General features: G+C 35.8%; 1 protein-coding gene across 2 annotated transcripts in view; it reads right to left on the reverse strand.

Moving 5' to 3' along the window:
* Nucleotides 1-7,517: 7,517 nt before the first annotated feature.
* The window catches only part of Nts (neurotensin), a 31,307-nt gene continuing 18,967 nt past the window's right edge, over nucleotides 7,518-19,857 (reverse strand). Inside the window, exons 2-5 of one of the 2 annotated variants that reach the window (XM_076553846.1) lie at nucleotides 16,263-16,411; nucleotides 13,936-13,997; nucleotides 10,370-10,594; nucleotides 7,518-7,883 (exon numbers count right to left, since the gene is read on the reverse strand). In XM_076553846.1, coding sequence (XP_076409961.1) covers nucleotides 7,731-7,883; nucleotides 10,370-10,594; nucleotides 13,936-13,997; nucleotides 16,263-16,335 — 513 coding nt within the window. In that variant the 5' untranslated portion in view covers nucleotides 16,336-16,411 and the 3' untranslated portion in view covers nucleotides 7,518-7,730. Of the gene's footprint in view, nucleotides 7,884-10,369; nucleotides 10,595-13,935; nucleotides 13,998-16,262; nucleotides 16,451-19,857 lie in introns of those variants that run through there. The other variant, XM_006980186.4, reaches the window with a different exon arrangement.

Here is a 19,857-nt window from a genome sequence, read left to right on the forward strand (position 1 = left end):
GGGGAGCAAAAGGAGGGGGAGGAGGAGAAGGAAAGGATGAAGGAGAGGAGGAGAAGGGAAGGAAGGAAGAGAGGAGATGATGTAATTGGTACCTTACACTGAATTTTTTGCAGGGCTAGTTAAATGATTAGAACCTATATAATTGTAAAGAGGTTAGAAGGTTGCAGGACCAGAGCTAATTACAATTTATCTTTGGCTGTTTTAGCTAGCCCCCTAAAGCTTATTCCTTATGGATCGCTGTATCTTACCTAACGGCCTTGTGATTAACAGGTGAAAACATTCCATATACATTGACTTAACCCATCGGTTTTTTTGACCTATGGGTTGTGACCATTTTTGAAGTCTGATATCAGATGTACTGCATGCCAGACATTTATTTACATTAATTACTATTCATAACAATGGCGAAATTATAAATTATGAAGTAACAATGAAATATTTTTGAGGTTGGGGGGTCACCACAACGTGAGGAACTGTATTGAGGGGTCACAGTATTCCAAAGGTTGAGATCCGGAGATTTAACCAATGACTACTTTCCACCAGCCAAATGGCTAGGCCTGTCATTGGAGAGCAGCTGAGTCCAACACAAAAATTTGGTCCCCTCCCTATCACCAGCCTACACACAGTCTCCAACAGTATGTTGCAAAGTGCTTTCATTTAAGATTTTCTTTGTCCTATTACTTCAAACACTTTGCGCAACTGTTACCATGTTGAAACATGCAATCTAGAGCAACCTGACTCTCTGTTTCTAAGCCATGGCCCATCATACTTGGCTTCCTCTCTTCCTGTTAGAGGTGTGAATTCTGTTTTGTGTCAACACCAGTGACGTTCTGTTCTCCAACTTGGTTCTTCTATTCTCCACTTCTAGGTGGGCTGTACTTGGCAGAGCAGTTTCAGGGTGTGAAAAAAAAAAAAAAAAAAGGTTTATTTGCCTTGGGAGCACTCTACCAGGGAAGTAAGTACAGGAAAGTGGGAAAGGTTTCTTTCTATGCCTAGTTCTTCACTAAACTATCTGTACCCTACACGCACCTCTTTACACTCCTTTAGCTCCATATTCCTGACACAATGTTAAATGCACTCTGTGAGTGGACATGGGCTTCTCTCCTCTCCAGCCAACCACTGTGAACTTTAAAACTAAAGAGACCCTTCTTCAGGGTGAATTGCTAATTTGGAGCTCAATGATTCAAGATCAGTGAAGATCAGCAAAAGCTGAACCTGAAAGGTAGAGGTGAAGAGACATTGCAAAGAGGCTGTGTGTTCCCTTCATATCCCAATCCTGCTCTGCAGCAAGAATGTGCAACTGGAATGCTGCAGATTAGTTCCAGTCATATTTCTCTAGTGCTCGAGATTCCAAAATAAGGACTTCCTTCCAGCAGATGAAGACTTTATCCCAGTAGAGAGCAATTAAAATCACACCAGTCGGTATATTGGAGGGGATGTGAAAAGGTCTGAAAATCTTGGTAAACTTGTCACAAGAAAGGAAAAGAAATGATGAAGTACGTGCATGGGAGGAAAACCTCAACCCAAAATGCTTATTTACAATATGGTTTCATCTCAACTCTGACTTTTGCAAACCCTTAAAGCATAGAAATAGAATTGGAGTTCTCTTTCCCAAAATTGATATTTTTTTTCTTTTTTGCATATTAATATTTAATATTTATGAAAGACTCAGAGTTTGAGAAGAGATATTGGTTTGCTGCCAGTGTGAATTAGAGGCAAATAGTACCTAGTTGCTCTTTGAACTGACATTCACTTTAAGTTCTTTGGCTTAGCAGGAGTCTTGGTTTGGACTGGACATTGTTGTTGGAGGGTGTCAAAAAGAAAGGTCTGGATAAAAATGGAATCTTGACTATGGTCTCAGGCCTGGTTGAGCTCCAGGGTACAGAGTTGTATGCAACCTGGGGGGAAGTAACATGTCTGTTGGATTTTGGTTTAGTCATAACTGTGGGTTTTATAAGTGCTTTGTATTGTTCCAAGATCTGGTTACCGGGGAGAATCAAGTTTGTTTATCTTCAAGGCACATCTCAGCAGGAAATCAAAAGCAAATAAGTATATCTCATTTAAGAAAATTATCTTAACACATTTTTAAAATCCAAGACTTTGAAAGAAATGTTTGCAATCCTAATTGCTGTATTTCACAAATAGCAAAAAAAAAAAAATGGTTAAAACATCAGACAGTATAATTTTGTGTTACTTTTGGTAATACAAAAGTGGAGTGCTTTGGAGGAGGAAATGGCTTCTTTTCTTTAAAAGATCCTTGTTTTGTTGAGTGAGATAGAAAGCCGTTTGTTTTCATATGCAAATCAATAGAAATGAGTGGTTACTAACCTTTTCAGTTTTAAAAAAGTTAAATGATTTCCATACTTGTTATTCCACATGAATAAAAATATGAAAGAGAATTGGAATTTTGATGACATTTCGGTGTGGGAGCTTTGCAGATGAGAAGGTACATTGAAATAAGGACTATGCTGTGTGTTCTGAAACTTGGGCAATGTTCAGGGAAGAATGGTTTTCCCTTGGCTTAGGTATCGTAAAAAGTGAAGGCACCAGTATGATTGGTATATTAATAACTTTTCATTGCTATAGAAAATACCTGACATGAATAATTTACTAAAGGGTATTGTTCTGGATCATGCTTCTGGATATTCCAACCCAAGACTAGGGGGACACTTTCTTTTGGGTTTCTAGTTGGTGGGTATGTTAGATGACCATTATAGGGAGCTTGTAGCAGAGCAAACTGCTCACGTTACTCAAAGAAGTAAAGAAAATGAATATGGTTTTTGGGTCACATGTCACCTTTAAGTTTATGTCCTCAGTAACTTAAGGACCTACCTACTACAAATCACATGTTCTCAAGATTGCAATCACCTCATGATGGTGAAACCCCATGGTTGAGTCTTTAATGCATGGACAATGAGGGTATTCTGTACCCATACCCAAGTAATTAAGTGTGATGGCAAGTCATATTCATCCAGGAAGTTGGCCTCAACACACCATACTTTTCTGACAAAGAAAAATGGCTCTACAACCCATGGTAATAGCTCCAGAGGTAGTATGAGGAAACTCATGATACCAAAAAAGCCATGTGTTTGATTGGTGATTTCCCTTTTATTGAGAGAGAGAGAGAGAGAGAGAGAGAGAGAGAGAGAGAGAGAGAGAGAGAGAGAGAGAGAGAGAGAGAGAGATCTGTATAACAGCAGCAGCAGGTGCTGATCTGAGAACTTTTTGTAGGACTGATGGCAAAAACATAGGTGAGTAATGAATGGAGAAGCAGTCAATTGCTAGGTAGTTATAAAGGTTTAAGAGGGTTGGAAAACATTGAGGAAGGATTTCTCACTGTGGTGATATTTTATTTGTGTTGAAATGTGATATTTTATTTGTATGTTAATAAATAAAGTTTGTTCTGGGCGGTGGTGGCGCACGCCTTTAATCCCAGCACTCGGGAGGCAGAGACAGGCGGATCTCTGTGAGTTCGAGGCCAGCTTGGGCTACCAAGTGAGTTCCAGGAAAGGCACAAAGCTACACAGAGAAACCCTGTCTCGAAAAACCAAAAATAAATACATAAATAAATTAAATAAATAAATAAATAAAGTTTGCCTGGAGATCAGAGGTCATAGCCATAAACAGAAGTCAGGTGGTGGTAGCACAAGCCCTTAATCCAATCACATGGCAGGCAGAGTCTCTTCATGTTCAAGGACACAGCCAAGCATAGTGACACAATCCCAATACCAAACATAGAGACCCAGAGGTCTGTATAGACAGGCTGTGACAAGGAAGTGATGTGGCTGGGCTTAGAGCCAATGAGAACAGGAAGGCAATAAAGGCACAGGTTAGACAGGAAGCTGTCGTGGGAAGCTACAGTGAGGTAGTAAGCTAAGGTTAGTTGTCGGCTGTTGCTCTGATCTCTATGGCTTGCACCTCTGTATTTGGCTCTGTGTTTCTTATTTAATAAGACCATTTAGAAATTCATCTACACCTCACTCATGGACTTTAGACCCCTCTCTCCTTTTTCCTTGGTAATGTTTGAAATGAAATTATCACAACTGCCTTTAATATTTAAGTCACCATATAAAAGTTGGAGGTACCTGGGCTTTGTTGAGGACCACTAAGGCAAATCTACTTCCTTCAGGTCAAAAGATACTAAGTTTCAAGTGTGAACCTGGGAAGAGACCCAGCATTCTATGCTACCCAAAGTAGTCATACTATTATCTCCTTCCTTAAATAGTTAACCTGATTGGTCTATTAATCATCTTGCCAGGAACCTATCCACTTCCTGTCCAGGAAATCTGGCTCACCTGGAGACATGCTATAGGGGAAGAAGGACTAATTATCCCCTTAAGGAGACGTCATTGCTTTCCCTTGCCAACTGCTTACAGACCTTTAGTCCTGTACCACTGCCATGGCTCTGTAGCACTATGGTGGACAAACTTTTCATTTTCTACAACTCTTTCATTTGGATATTGGTCAAATCTTGGACATGCTTTCCTTGATGCCCTGGGGTTTTTCATTCATTCCCTGATTTTTCATGTAGAACACTTGCAAAAGCTTGGCTTTCTCCCATTGGGTTTTCCAGCTCCCCCTACCAGGCATCTGCCAGAACTTAAAGCTAGCTGTTTAGTTTGTTTGTGTGTGTGTGTGTGTGTGTGTGTGTGTGTGTGTGTGTGTGTGTGTGTGTTCTTTGTTTTTTCTCTTAGACTCTAATAAAACTTCCCTCAAGTTTTAAGTTAACTCTTAAGTTCTTTTATTAATGCAACTAAAAATGGACCCTGACTTCCATAATAACATGAGGTGACCTCAAAGCCCCCCCCCACATCCCCCCCGGTAACAAATCCAGAGGAATCTGAATGCTTTCTCTCAGTCTCAGACACATCCTCGTGTATAGGTTCTAGGCAGGTGCTCATTTAAGAGAAGACATAAAAAGGAATGAGGAAGCAGAATTGTCTTCTGGCAGTTCACACCTCCAGCAAGGACATCCTTCAACTGCTGCTTTGGGGTCCTGTCCTACCCAAGTAGTTTCTATCTTCTGTCCTCATCATTAAAGTTGGGAAGATAAAACTGTGTGTCTCCCAACCCCCTACTAGCAACCCATGGACCAACAGACCCTGCAGTCTGGTGCATAGGCAGAACAGGAAAAATACTGCAGCTTCTAGATCAAGCGTCCAGGATACACAAGACCACAAGTGACTTCTCTGCTTAAAGAAGTCAATCCTTTCTTCATGAATTGGTCCTTTGTTATTTTTTCCAAAGCCGTTTATTCTATTTACTTGCTTTCCTGTTTGCATGTGGATTTCAAGATTTTTAAAAAATTCTATTTATATTAAGAATTCTATTTATGCCACTGGAATTTTCATCCCTTTGAGAATTGTATCTAAACACTTATTGCCAAACTAAAGGAATTTACATTTTTCCAGTGCTGTAAATGGTAGAGTTTTGTGTTTTATATTTTGGTCTGTGATTCATCTTGAAGTAGTCTTTAAGTGTATAGGGTTTCTGTTTAGATTTAATTGTATCTGCCTGTATAGTTATTGTGGTCACATTTGTTGGAAAGACTTTTTTTTTTCCACTGAATTATCCTTTTTCATTTCTTTAAGATGCCATGTTTATATGGATCCAAGTTTATATGGATCTATCTCTGCATTCTACGGTGTTTAATTGATGTATTACTTTACACGTTTTTCAAAGCTACACTTCTGTGGTTAACATAGGTTTAAGGTAAGTCTTGAAATAGGATGGTGTCAGAATGCTAAGTTAAGTGTTTTGGTATTATTTTATTAGTCTGAATCTTCTGTCTTTAAATATAAGCTTTCTAATCAGTTTGCCCACTACCACTAAATGACTCACTGAGAGGTTTTGGAGGTTGCATTGAGTTTGTAAATCAGGTTTGAAAAACTGACATCTTGGTAATGAGTCTTCAATTCCTTTAATATGATACACTTCACTTACTTATTTCTCATAATTTTTCATCACAATTTTGTATTTTTTTCTTTCTATATACCTTATACTTGGAACAATTTGTAGTTTTTAAATGCAAAGAAAATTGTATGGAGGTAATTCGATTTCTTCACTCTATGTTATAGAGTATAGAGGAAAAGTTAGTAATAGTTGAAAATAGTGACCACGAGTTTTAGAGGAAAAATCAGTAAAAATGGCACAAAGAACTGAAGGGAGATAATATTGGTTTTAAAAAGAAATTTGCAGATGAAACATGACTTCCATGGCTAATAAAATAAATTACAAGGTATTCTAGGAGAATATTGGGATCTCTACTAATGATAGTATAATGATATATCAAGAAGGTATATCATGAGAAAATTAGTACAACTGGAAGTATTAACTGTTGAATGTAGTGTATCCTTAAAGTGTTTCACCACAATCCTCTGTACTATGTAATATATGCTAAAACATGTATGTAATCAGACCATTTCACCTTTTCTCAAATCTCACTCTTAACTCTTTTTCCAGCTAAGGAAACAAAAGAGAACCACAGTTGCCCATGTTTGCCAATAAAGAAAGTGAGTGCAATCTGGACATTCTGAATTTGAGAATACATTCTTAGTCTCCATGACAGCATTTGCTCTATTGGTTGGTGCTGTGGACACTTGAAATGCTAAGATATACAGACTCTAAGGATGGTGGAGAGGCAGTGGTAGAAGAGTTTGGTGAAGAAAACTTCACAATCTGTCAGGCTCTCACAAACCCTCCTCTGGGTAGTATTGAACTTGGAGAAAAACAATCTCATCAAAAAAGACGACGTTCTGAAGACAACTTAGCTGAGCTCTGAATTCTTCTGTCATGGGTATCAATGGATAGACTACAGTCCTGTAAGAGCATGTCTTCCTGGACCCAGTAAGGGAACTAATTTAGAAGATCACAGACGACAGTGAAATGCAAAGTTATATCAGGTCCTAACTATGATTTTAAAGGAAAGTCAAGAGGAATTGTTAGATCCTCAGCTATTAGCTTAAATATACTTTCCCAATGAGAAAAAAATATTAATTACAAAATCCCTAAGTGACATTTAAAAATACACATATACTATTCTAGCTCAAAAGAGAGGGTGGGGAATTAAGATGAATTCTAGTAAAATAAGTAAATCTGAAATAAAGCATTAGATTCTGATGACTTGTTGAATTTTATTAGCTATCAAATTCATTTGACAGGCAAAATATTCACTTAAAGATACACTGAGATAAGCATAAATAGCAATGTTTAATTAACAATTCTTTCAGATGGGCCTTTACAAGACAGTAACTTTCCTTTGTACTGAGAAATGAGCCAGTGGATTTGCAAAGCAGTGTATATCTCTTTCAATTAAAAATAAAGCAATCAAATGACAAAATGGTGCCATTGTTCTGCTTTGGGTTACTGATATGTGCTCAACTTTGTTATCTCTTATAGATTTCCTATAAAATGCCAAATGTGATGACTCTTTAGACATCCCATAATATATTTTGCAAAATTACAGAACATTCAGTGTGATATGATTATCATCTGTTCCAATTATACAGAACACAGGATCATGCTCAAGATCTACATTTATTTGAAAACATTTAGTTCAATTTACATGAATGCAGAAAAATAACAGCCAATACACCACAATAGTGGAAGAGATGAAATAATCAAGTTCTGTCACATTTACACACACATGTAATTATATATCTAGATAAGCATATGATTATATATCTAGATGAAAGGTGATCAATCACAATCACGGGTCAAGAACCAGCTTCTCAGTAGTAGTAGGTTCCCCTCTTCAGTATGTAGGGCCTTCTAGGTTTATTCTCATATAGCTGCCTTTTCAGAATGTAAGGGATTTTTCTCTTTATCACTTCCTCCTTCTCATCTTTGCCATTGCCATTATCAAGAATATCTTCCTGGATTATCTAAAATAGAGAAAACACAAAGAGAAGTTATATGCATGAAATATATTTCAGATAACTCCCTACATTGTATTCTATCTATTTATTTCAAAATGTACCTGTAGGATCAGAGAAACTATTTTGTCCCATGACAGATGGTTATCAATGACTGAGATGGAATCAGATCATAATCATTCTGATTATTGATGCCCTTCCCCAGCTCACTAGCCTACCTCTTTTCAAAAATGTGTTTATATTTTTCAGCTGACAGGCTACACCAGAGACACCTACAAATTAGTTTTGAGGCTTTGAATATAAAGTGGCAGTCCAAAATGATGTGAAATGTATCACAATAAATATAATTTTGAATCTCACAAGCCGTTGGAATAAGAAGATAACAGGATTTTAGGTTGGCTTAAGTCGATTACTGATATGACTTGAAAGTCATTCCAGTAACCAGTTTCCTAAACAAAGAAAGAATTGCCTGTTCCAAGTATCTTAGATGTTGTACCAATCAACAAACATGGAAACTCTGTTTAAATTGCTAAGATCTCTTCAGATTATAGCTGTCTCCCAAACTTTGGTATCATAATAATGAATACTGATATTTCAATTGTAATGCGCAAGCATACCATCCTATCACCAAGTATTTTGTTTCATTCCACAGTTATTGAGTTTCAGAGAAGGCAAAGCAGCTCCTGTCAGCCAATCTAGGTTTTTAATCTTTACTTTCTTTAAAGTGTATAGCCTGTAATTACTTCTACTATGCTCAGAATGATATTATCATTTTATTTTTAAATGACTCAACAGTTAAAATAACAAGAGTTTCAGGCTTATGTTCAGTTGACTTCTATGCTAATTAGCTTATTGGGGGAGTCTTTCTTCTCTGGATAAATAAGGCATAATTGGCATTTCCCTCTGCTAAGATCTGAATTTTCAAGTTTTATTGAGCTAAATAGTGTTTTAAAGACTGTTCCATTTAGCTGGAATTAAAATTAAAGGATGAATAGTACAACAAGATAATTTGAACTAGCCTTTTTGGTTTTTCATCTGGAAAGCATAGTTATGTTTACCAGTTAGTATAAACACTGGGAGTTCTGCCTGCATTTCCTCCGTTCACGAGGTATTTCTGTGGCAGCCACTTACAGGCTTGTTATATTAACAGAGAGGGCACCCTCAGATCTACAATGCTGTTGTAAGCCCACAGTCTAAAACATTAAGCAAACCTCTCAGGCCTTGATCTGAAAAAATAATGTTTCTCCAATCAGAGAAGTGTAATAGCATCCATTTTTCTTTTTAGGAAGACTCAGTTGTCTTCCACATTTTCCTTCTCTTGGCTCAAATTTTTGTTACTTCTAGTTTATTTTTTAGTGAAATGTATGTCAAGACTATAAAGAATAACGTGCTGCTCTTTTGGTAATTGGTAGATTACCACCATTTTCAGGCTTTTTTTTCTCCCTTTAAGGATAGTCACCCACACATGGTAGTGAGCACATGGACACTGGCACTTTGTAGGTGGGTGCGAGAGGATTGCTACAAGTTTGAGACCTTTCTGGACTACATAGGCTAGCCAGAGTTATACAGCTGTTAAGACCTTTTCTCAAAAAATGAATAAGTGAATAATCTAAAGGTACATCAGCATTCTTAATGCCATTCCTTCAATGATGTCTTGCTTGCCTATTTTATCAGTAGGAAAGTAGATTTTGGAGTTAAAGCTTAATGTTTGGAGAACTGAATCCCATTTGGATATACCTAAGGGGTGGTACTTCACTTTTCTGAATTTAACTTTTGAGTCTGAAGAGGACCACGGCTAACTCAACAACGTCTGTTTCAGAACACTTAATTGACAAAAGAGCTGGAATATGGATATGAAATGTTGATAATGAAAGTTACAAGCACTTATCTACTAATAGAGAATGAAAAGGCCTTTCAATTTGTGTATGTATGTGTGCACACATATATACATATATATATATATATATATATATATAATATTATTTGAAAAATTAAGAAATATTTTACTTGCCCAATAATCAAATGTAAAAGCTGAAAAAAATTCCTATGTACATGCTAGTCTGTGAGTGGCAACTAGAAACCTTGGATTTTTTCTCTTTTCTTTGAAAATTTGCATTGTGTTTGTTTATAGATAATTATGCATAATTTCTTTATTTTTAGGAATAAAGGTTGGATTTACTTAAATTTCTTGATACATGTCACTATTACCAATATAATGAAAAAATTATGTCAGTGCTTCGTCATTTATATATATATGGTTTAAATGTGCCTTATACCTACCATTACCCTTTTAAGACCGAAGAAAAAAGTTTGCTCATCTCCTTATGTTTCCAGGACACTTTGAAGTTAAGAAGGGTGTTGACTTCAAAATAGGATTCATTACTGTCTAGTATTTGTAAGTCTCCCTACTATGCTTTTATGAGGGTATAGAACTGAATACAAATGAGATCCCACTACTACAATGACTCCCACCCCCATCTAAGTTTCTGTTATACCTCCCAGTGCTGAAAAGCCCTGCTGTGGCAAATTTTCTGGAGCTGGAATATGGTCAGCATTGCTTCCAAGCTAAAGCCATCTAGAACAAGGGGAAGTTTCCTTTTTCCAACGAGATCATCTTCGTGTGTTTCTCCTGCTTCCTCTGCTGGGCTGTTCAGGTTATTTATAAGGCTGCACACATTTAGCAAGGTCATTTTCCAAGAGGGAGGACTTGCTTTACCGATCTGAAATATTGAAAAAAAAAGATAATACAATTAAAGTCTGTTAGTGGAGTATGAAATGTGCATTGGTTGTGTTAAAAACCATTATATTTTAAGTTCTACTTGCAATAAAACTTGAGTGTGTGAATCCCTTTTTTTATTATACTTTTAACTCACAGATATTAAAATCTGAGTATGAGGATATTCACTTTATTCTCCAAAAGCTTGTAATCCTTTCTACTTCCTGCCTTGAACAAGGTTATCCAGCTGTTGAAGGCAATGTTCTGTGTTAGTAGGATATTTTAGAAGAAACATTCTTCATTTAATTTCACCAATACCTCATGCCTTACCAGTTCATATGTTATTTCAATTTCACATTTAGAAAGTTCTTTAGAAAGTTTCTATCTCAGTGTTTTCCTAAGATTACTTCATTGGAACCCTGCTTCTGCCCCCAACCATTTTAAAATTATACTTTAAATTAAAATAGAATTACATCACTCCCCGCCCTTTCCTCCCTCCATCCTCTCTCAAATACCCTCCCTTGGATCCCTCCCATGTCTCCCCCTACGCTTAGGTTCATGGCCTCTTTTTCTTGGATTATCATTTTTGTAAACAGACACATATTCTTGTGTATGCATATGCACAAATACATACAAATGCAACCTGCTTAGTCTATTTTTTTTTAAATCTCAGTGGTGATGCTTATAGTGAAAACTATATACACACCTCCACTATTTTAAATGGACATTCTACTGTCATTAGCACTCAAGGAAATGGAAAAGTTTTTAAAATAGATATCCTGAAATCTTACATGTGAATGTGTATGTGGATTAATGGAAAATAGGCTAAACTAGACTAGACTAGAATGGAATGGAATAGACATGTATTTGATAATATATTTGGAAAAAGTTTTCTGTCTAAATAACAAATTCTAACTATAGTCCTTGTCATGTGTGTTTCAGTATTAAATGTGACTGAAGAGCTATCGTTATTCCTCAGTACCCATGATTCACTGAACTGAGATCAACTTAGCAGGTGGTGAATCTGGGGACGTCAGCAAGTGCAAGTAACTGAAGTCATCAGGTGTCATCTAGCTCTAAAATTTACATCTGACTAAAAACGTGAGAGCTTGCAACAGATCTTGGATTCCAGTTGCTTATTCATAAACATGCATTGAACTCCTACCATATATAAGGATTTGAGTTTGATTACAAACAATAATATAGTTAGCTTCTAATAAAAACATGCTTTACTGGAACTATTTTTTATTAAAGTACACTTCAATGCCAGTGATGATTATATGTGTATATGTATATATTGAGAACAACAAACAAATACTCCTGGGTCTGCCACTTTATTTTAGCCATTTGAATTCACTTGAGCTCCTGTTACCTAGATAATTTTAGTAATTGCTTTTCAAATGTCTAAACAACTTTATCCTAAAATAGAAATTGTTCACATACTTGATTTAAAAAGTGGGAAGAGGAAGGTTCATGATCTCTGGAGCTTGTAATAATGGCATTGAAAGAAAAGAATCAAATATTTTTCTCATTAAAGTTTTAAATGCAGTCATCATATATCGAGAGTTCTCATTTACATACAAAGATGATTGAGTGACAGAAATGAATGAGAAAGTGATGTCATAGCAAAACATAAGCTGTGCTTTTTATTTTTATCTTAGCAGCAAAATTTTTTATGTCTGGATACCTTTCTCATCAAAGATTGTATCTTATTTATCTCAGCAGAAATGAAGCAATGTAATATAAATACTTCATCTTGAACTACTTTAGACTGATTGAATTTACACCACCATTGTACCATATTTTCTTCAGTGGAAAAGACAACACTGCTCCAGATAATGAATTTTTTTCTTGCATTTGCTTGGTCAGAGAGAGTAACCCAAACTCTCACATGTTCTCAGAGCACACATCTTCAATAGTTGTAAGGTAATATTATTATGTGCTCTCAATCACAAACTTGCAAAATACATATCTTTCATTTCTGCTCAGTGTCAAACACAATAAAATTGCCTTTGCATACTAGAGATTTTTGAACCTAGAATATGCTCATTCAACTAAGGAAGAACTCTGTATTGAAGAACTAATTAGAATATTGCTTCAGAATTTAGGTCAGTGTCTTAATTAATTTCTAACCTTGCTACTACAGTTTTAACTTTGAATGTATAAGGAATGAATTAATCTTAAAACAATTCCCTATCTTTTCATTGGAAACCTGTATTCTAACCATCAATTTTGATACACAATGATTCAATAACTCTGAATTAATTAATTTCATAGGGTAGAGTGGTAATGTGATATATTACCAGTTTTGTTCCCAGGCAAAGGTTGGTAAATTAGAAAAGGTGCACTCAAGCTTTCAAAATTTTGCTCAGAATACAGAACTTCACTGAGCTCACGCAATAAAAATTAAATATCTATAGCTAACAATTTTGAGGGAACAAGAGAGTAAACTCTGTCAAAGGTAGTAGAGTTTATAATAACCCATCAGAGAGTCAGAAATGTCTAGGTTCTACACTCCAATCATTGCACTTAAATAGATTTGAAAAGCCAAGATCAGTCTTACTGACTAACTCAGTAGCATAATAGACCAGAAGTGGTGGTTTCAGGACTGGATTTCAAGGTTAATGTTTGCATGTCCATAGCTTTCTTCTATGCCATATTTCCTTCCTATATTACCTTGTTACCATGTTTTAGGAAACACTTTTTTTCCATAACTAACAAAAAACATGTTAAAAAAAACTTTGATTAGATTTCACTTGTGTATTTAACTGGAAGCCCATATACCTTTCATCCCACCAGTCTAGTAATCATGGAAACAATTTAAGTATGTTTCTCTGTCTCTATAACATTCTCTGTGGCTGCTTAATTAAAATTGAATACAAACTGACAGTCCTATAGATATTTTCTCTTTTATATCAAGACCTTAATTAAAATTGAATACAAAATGACAGTCCTATAGATATTTTCTCTTTTATATCAAGACCTTTGACTCCTCAGAAGAGTGGTTCTCAACCTGTGGATCACAAACCCTTTGGCAAACTTCTAGCCCCCAAAATATTTATATTGTGATTCATAACAGTAGCAAAGCTAGAGTTATCAAGTAGCAATGAAAACAATATTATGGTTAGGGTCGTCACACCAAGAGGAACTGTACTAAAGGGATGCAGCATTGGGAAGGTTGAAAAGAAAAAAATGAAATCTCTCAAATAGGAAATGTCTCCCAAAGACCTTTCCAGCTTTGAGGTAGGTAACTATACCTTTATTGATTAACTTAAGAAAATAATATGTTTAGAGTTGATATTCACATGTGCTTTAAGACTGGATTAAAGAAAAGAAAACAGTTACCTTTGATGCGTGCATGTTTGTCAATAAATCTGCCTCTAATGCTCTCATGTCCTCTTCTGAGTCTGAATAAAATCAAAACCACACATTTACTATGAAATCACACATCCTGTAATTATATTGCAACCAAAGTATTTCAAATTAATTTAAAGAATCACTCTTTGAAGCTTATTGTCTTCTGCACATAATTCCTTCAAAGCAGTGTTCAGAAAGAAACACACTACAGCTTAATTTTCTGCTAACAGCTACTGTAGTAGAATCGCTTGTAAGAAAATGAGCACATGATAATTTGCTAAGCAAAGTATTCATGATTTGGAATCTTCATCTCTGAGTCTCAGTAAAACATTTAATTATATTGTATAACATAGACCTCAGCGACTATGCCGCCGTAGGTCTCTTTCTTACCATCAGTATTTCAAACATATAGGAAATAAGTGTGGAATAAAGAACAAAATAAAATCAAATACAAGCGTCATTTGTTCTTCTTTTTTTTTTTATTTCCTGGCAAAGCCATAGGGAATTACTCACTGGTAATTTTAGAATAAAAATGATACTGAGATTCACTTCACTACAAATGTCATTTTATAAAACAGTCTTTGGAGGAATCAGTTTCTGTTTCAAGTAGGAGCTTTGAATTGTGTGCTTTCAATTTTCTCATAAGCAAGTGAGGGAACGGCGGAGGCAAAAGCAGAGCTCTCCATCAACACATGGTGAGTAGTATTGAAAACAGATCCCTTATTCCTTTCGGAGCACATTGGCCATGATTCCATTTATGAGCGTTGTATAGAGAAGCAGAGTTTAGAAATACTAAACAGTTGTAGAGCATTGTAAAATCCATTAGCCCCTTATGATAAAAATAAGGCAGAGCTTAAAATTGCCCTAGCTTCCACTCCGTAGTCTTTAAAACACAGTGTCCCACCTGATGCAACCCACTGATAAAGTGCATGTAATAACTAAGTTGTTCCTGAGATCCTTTGGCTCGGCTTATTACAAATACATGTTTGTTTGTTTTTCAAAATGAATAATGCAATTAATTGTATTAATCACTGATGAAATTGTGCATTTGTCACAGAAAAATGATTTGAATTGATATAGTTTTTAATCAATAACCTATTTTAATCTCTAATTACATTTAAATCTCTGATTATGACTATTTTCAGGAACTATTTAATAAAATCATGGTTACAGAAAAATATATAGTTCTTGCAAAATATTTACAGGGTCTTATGTTAATAAAATAATTAAATCATTCTCAACAAATCACATTCCAGACTGATAGATTTATCTTCGTACTTGTCAATCCTAGCAGGGGTTTGAACTAACAATCCCGGGTCCTAGTTGTTAACTATAATATCTACAAGTATAAGTTAAGTGATTTTACTTCATTGATCCCATAAGATTTGAATGTGTTTGTTCAATTGTTTTCAATTATTAATTAAAACACACTGCAATCATCAAAATATTGCACATTACTCTTTTAAATGTATCTTATTTTACAGGAGACTTGATACATATCTAATAATAATACATTCCTCCCCCTTTACTGTTATGTACAAAACACTCTAGAGCTAAATTTTATTATAAACATAAGTATACCAATTTTATGGCTATAGTTTGTGTCTACTTAAATTACATTCAAAAAAGCAACAGCAGTATTTAATATCATGACTCTGTAACAATGAAAGACTATAAAATGTACTTTCAGAAAGGACTTGGGACATTTTGTGTTGCATTAGAAATAATATTCTGTAAAAATAATGCTCACTCATTTACTTATTGATATTTATTTCCCATGTCCTAACACACAAATAGAGTCAAAAATAATTTGAGGAAAATCACAAAGGTAAGTGAATGAGAAAAGTCACCTCCTAAGAGAATGAGAAAAGATAAGAATGAAAGATTGTGAATGGGATGTTTTATGTCTGCATGCTGACAAGCACTGCTATTCTCCTCAGTAATGACCAGCCCAATTCAAATTTTCATCTTTGTTTTAGGACTCTTATTTATTTTCTCTATAGTGGTGATATTCCAAAGGAGAATGAATATGTTGTATTTCCTTGTAACCTCACTTACTGCTTTATAGATTCTTAAAAGGAAAACAAACATTTTAGTTGTTATAACCAGAATAGGAGAGAAACAAGATATTCACACAGTTTCTGTCACTAAAGGCAGTGAGAGAGAGAGAGAGAGAGAGAGAGAGAGAGAGAGAGAGAGAGAGAGAGAGAGAGAGAGAGAGAGAGAGAGAGACTCCTCCTGGAATCATTAACCTGAGTAGCATCAGACTGAGAGAGAAATCGCTTCAGGGAGTTATGAGATGTAGATGAGCTTACCTGAGCACAGGCTCCAGGAGCTGAAAGCCAGAAGCATCAGGCACACCAGCTGGATGTTCATTCCTGCCATCATCTTTCAGCCTTCTGACAAGCAGGTGCAGACAGTCAGAAAGACACTGAAGGAGCTCTCTCCTCTTGCCTTCAGCTGGCTTTGAAAGTGAGGGAACTATGAAAGATGCTCTGGCCATTCCCCATATATATATGAGCAGGAGGATGATGTCATGAGTGTACAGGATGTGCCCTGCCTTCATTTCCATCCCTCCCCTCCCCTCCCCACTCCCTCCTCCTTCCCCTTTGTCCCTCATCTCATCCCCCACCCATGAACCTTGATTGAAAGTGACGATCTTCCCTAATTGCAGCTGTTGCTCAGATTTTTCTGACTCATGGAAAGAGTTGTTCAAAAGCACTGCCATATACAGCATACTAAACTCTCCTGGTGCCATTCTTTCCTTATTTTTTTCTCATGCCCCCGCTCCACGAATTTGTCATTTTGATTTCTGGAAATGTGATTTTTTTTAAAATTCCTAATATTTAAGCAAAAGCTCCAGGGCAAAGCCACTGATTCTTTATGCTTGGGAGACTTAAACACAACTTAATATAAACTTTAGAGAAAATGTTTTGTGGTTTCAAAACTCATAGAGAATTTACATAGCACATGCTAAACTAGAAATGGAAATAGGCATAACTTGAATGTAATAATAAGATAACAAAACAATTCAAAAAAAGTAAAACAATCAGTAAAAAGAGAGAGAGAAGAATATGAGATCTAATGAATAGTATTATGCCCACTGAGTTGAGAGTTTATTATATGTAACTGAAGAAAGACTAAATTACATATGTTGGCCTTTAATGAATGCTTAAAAAATGTTTAGACAGTAAAGACATAAGTAGCTCATGTATTAGAAGGTAAACTATGAATTGATGTATTAACAATGCCCCCCATTCATAATTTTTCATACTGCATTGTTTAGATCTTTCTTGATACCGATGCGGTATCTCCTTCTCTCTTTTGTTTTCATAATCCCATGCTCACTGTTTTTCTGCATTCTATCAACTGGCCCCTCTCAGTTTTATTGTAAAAGTGAGATTCTACTTTCAGAAAGAAAAATATTCTATATAGCCATTATCTGCCAGAGTCACATTTCTAAGAATCTTCAGGTAATTTGCAAGTTACAATGCTATTCTTTCCTTCTCTTGGTTCTTGGAAGGAAATTGCTCAAATAACTTTTGGGAGAGTAGCTTTATTCTGCATTCATTACTTGATAACATAAGACATGTTCTGAACTGGTGTTAAGGATAGGAATATTTGAAAGCAAAGATTTCTGAAATTTGTGTAATTTTTTAAAACCACTACCCATGTAAAAATTACTAAGTGGAAAATCCAGATTGGCAAAGCAGACAGTTGGTCTATATTATCCAGTATTCAGTATGAAATTAACTTCTCAGTCTTTGCACCAAGCCTAAAGGAAGTTATTGTTTATTAATATTTAATAATCATTTAAATTTTATATATATATATATATATATATATATAATTCAAGGTTCAAAAGCTAAACAGTAGTTGTCTTTTTTATTAATTCAATTGTATTTTGTAGTTGCTGCAAAACAACTGTGCTGAATTCAGCTCACCCTGAAAGTTTTCTCTCAAGGATGAATGACTGCCAAGCCAGAAACATGCATGGGTTTTTTTCTACCGCTAGAGGGAGGAGTAGCAATTTAAAAGGCTTTTCATTTTCACTGTGAGAAGGCTTGCTCACTTTTCACATTACTCCAGCTTCTTTCTGTGTGACAGAATCATTTCAGACTTAATGAAGAAGTCAACAGATTATATATTCTTTGCATAATATTTAAATTAATTACTTTATTTGCTTTTCAATTGTAAAACACAAAGAAGAATCTTTGAAAGGCTGTTAAAATGCATGCTGGCAGTCTAAAATAGAAAAAGAACAACTTAATGCTTATTCCCCCAAGTGGTTTCCTAGCAAGTGGAACTTAGGGAACTGTTTATAAATGTATTCCTGATTAATTAAGGAAAAAATAACATTTTAACTCATTTTAAGGCTATCACATGAATATTCATTGTTAAAGTGAGAATTATTTCAGGTATATGATAAATCCCAGAGAAAGAGTACAAGAACATGTATCAAACAATGTCAAATGACTCAAAATCAAAGAGATTATCTTAGGTTAGACTCCTTATTATTAAAAATAAGTGTATAACATTTTTTGTCAAGATTACAATGTTGGCAATGCCTTTAACTGATGTTATAAAATACTCCTCCCTTTCCCTTTTAGCCTACATTGTTAGAGCTGTGGAAAGACTATTAAAGAGTCTGTTTCAGCAACAAGTTACAGCTGCCCAGTGGTCTAGGCTCAGTGCTTGGGAACCATACCAAACAGAATGGCCGAGACAGGGCTTCGTAGAGACTGGGCCATTTCTAAACAAGATAACTGGACCTCACAGAGAAACAAATACCTCACAAAGTGCTTTGAGACACACTGTGAGTAAAAAGACTGATACATTGTAAATGTAGCAGAAGACCTTTCAAACTAGGTGAATTAAATATATTAAAGTAAGTAAAAAGAACAAAACACACACACACACACACACACACACACACACACACACACACACAAAATGCCTTCACCTAAGGGTTGGGATCATTTTAGATGATGGGGCAGAAAGATTAAAGGGGCCGGAGGAACTAGGAGTGTGCTGTGAGCTTTTGTCTCCTAGAAGTGTCAGAAGCTACATCCTAATGTCTCACCAACACAACTGCCTAAACACAGTCTGAAACAGCAAGCCTCAATAGACATGCTAATATGGACAGGGAGAGGGCAGGATGAAGGTTAACCTACACAAAAGCTACAGGCAACTAAGGAATGCTCAGAGGGGGAGACACAGTCCTCTCAGAAGATGTGATACGAAATGGTGAGTTTTGAAAACATATACATACAGGTACCACTGTACAAATCAATAATGCAAGCATGTTACATTTAGGAACACACACACACACACACACACACACACACACACACACTAACAAAAATTAAAGAAAGAAGAGTCTGTGTATTTGAAAGACAGAAATGGGAGGTGGAAATCTGGTAGCATTTGGAGGGAGGAAAGGGAGGGGGAAAGATGTCATTATTATCTCAGAAATTATTTCTATGAAAAATAAAAACAGATAGCTAAATTAAACATATCATCAGGAGAGATGCTTTATTTGTTAAAGGGCTTGTAGTGTAAGCGTGAACATCTGATGTTGGATATCTAGAACCCATGTAGAATATTGGGAGTGCCAATGTGCTCCTATTAACCCCAGACTTGTGGGAAGGGGAGAAAGGGAGCCCGAGAAATCCTGAAGGTCTTTGGCCAGCTAACCTAAGCAAATTCATGAGCTTCAGGCTTACTGGTAGAGTTTTTCTCAAGAGAAGAATTGAAGAAAGGTACCCATTGTCAATCTCTGGCCTCCATACACATGTATATAGGTATACATGTACATGCAGCTGCATGAATATGTGTCCATGCAATGCCACACACATATGCATACACACATGCATACACATATACACACATATATACTCACTCATACAC

The sequence above is a fragment of the Peromyscus maniculatus genome, chromosome 18, assembly GCF_049852395.1.
Source record: "Peromyscus maniculatus bairdii isolate BWxNUB_F1_BW_parent chromosome 18, HU_Pman_BW_mat_3.1, whole genome shotgun sequence".
Lineage (NCBI taxonomy): Eukaryota > Metazoa > Chordata > Mammalia > Rodentia > Cricetidae > Peromyscus > Peromyscus maniculatus.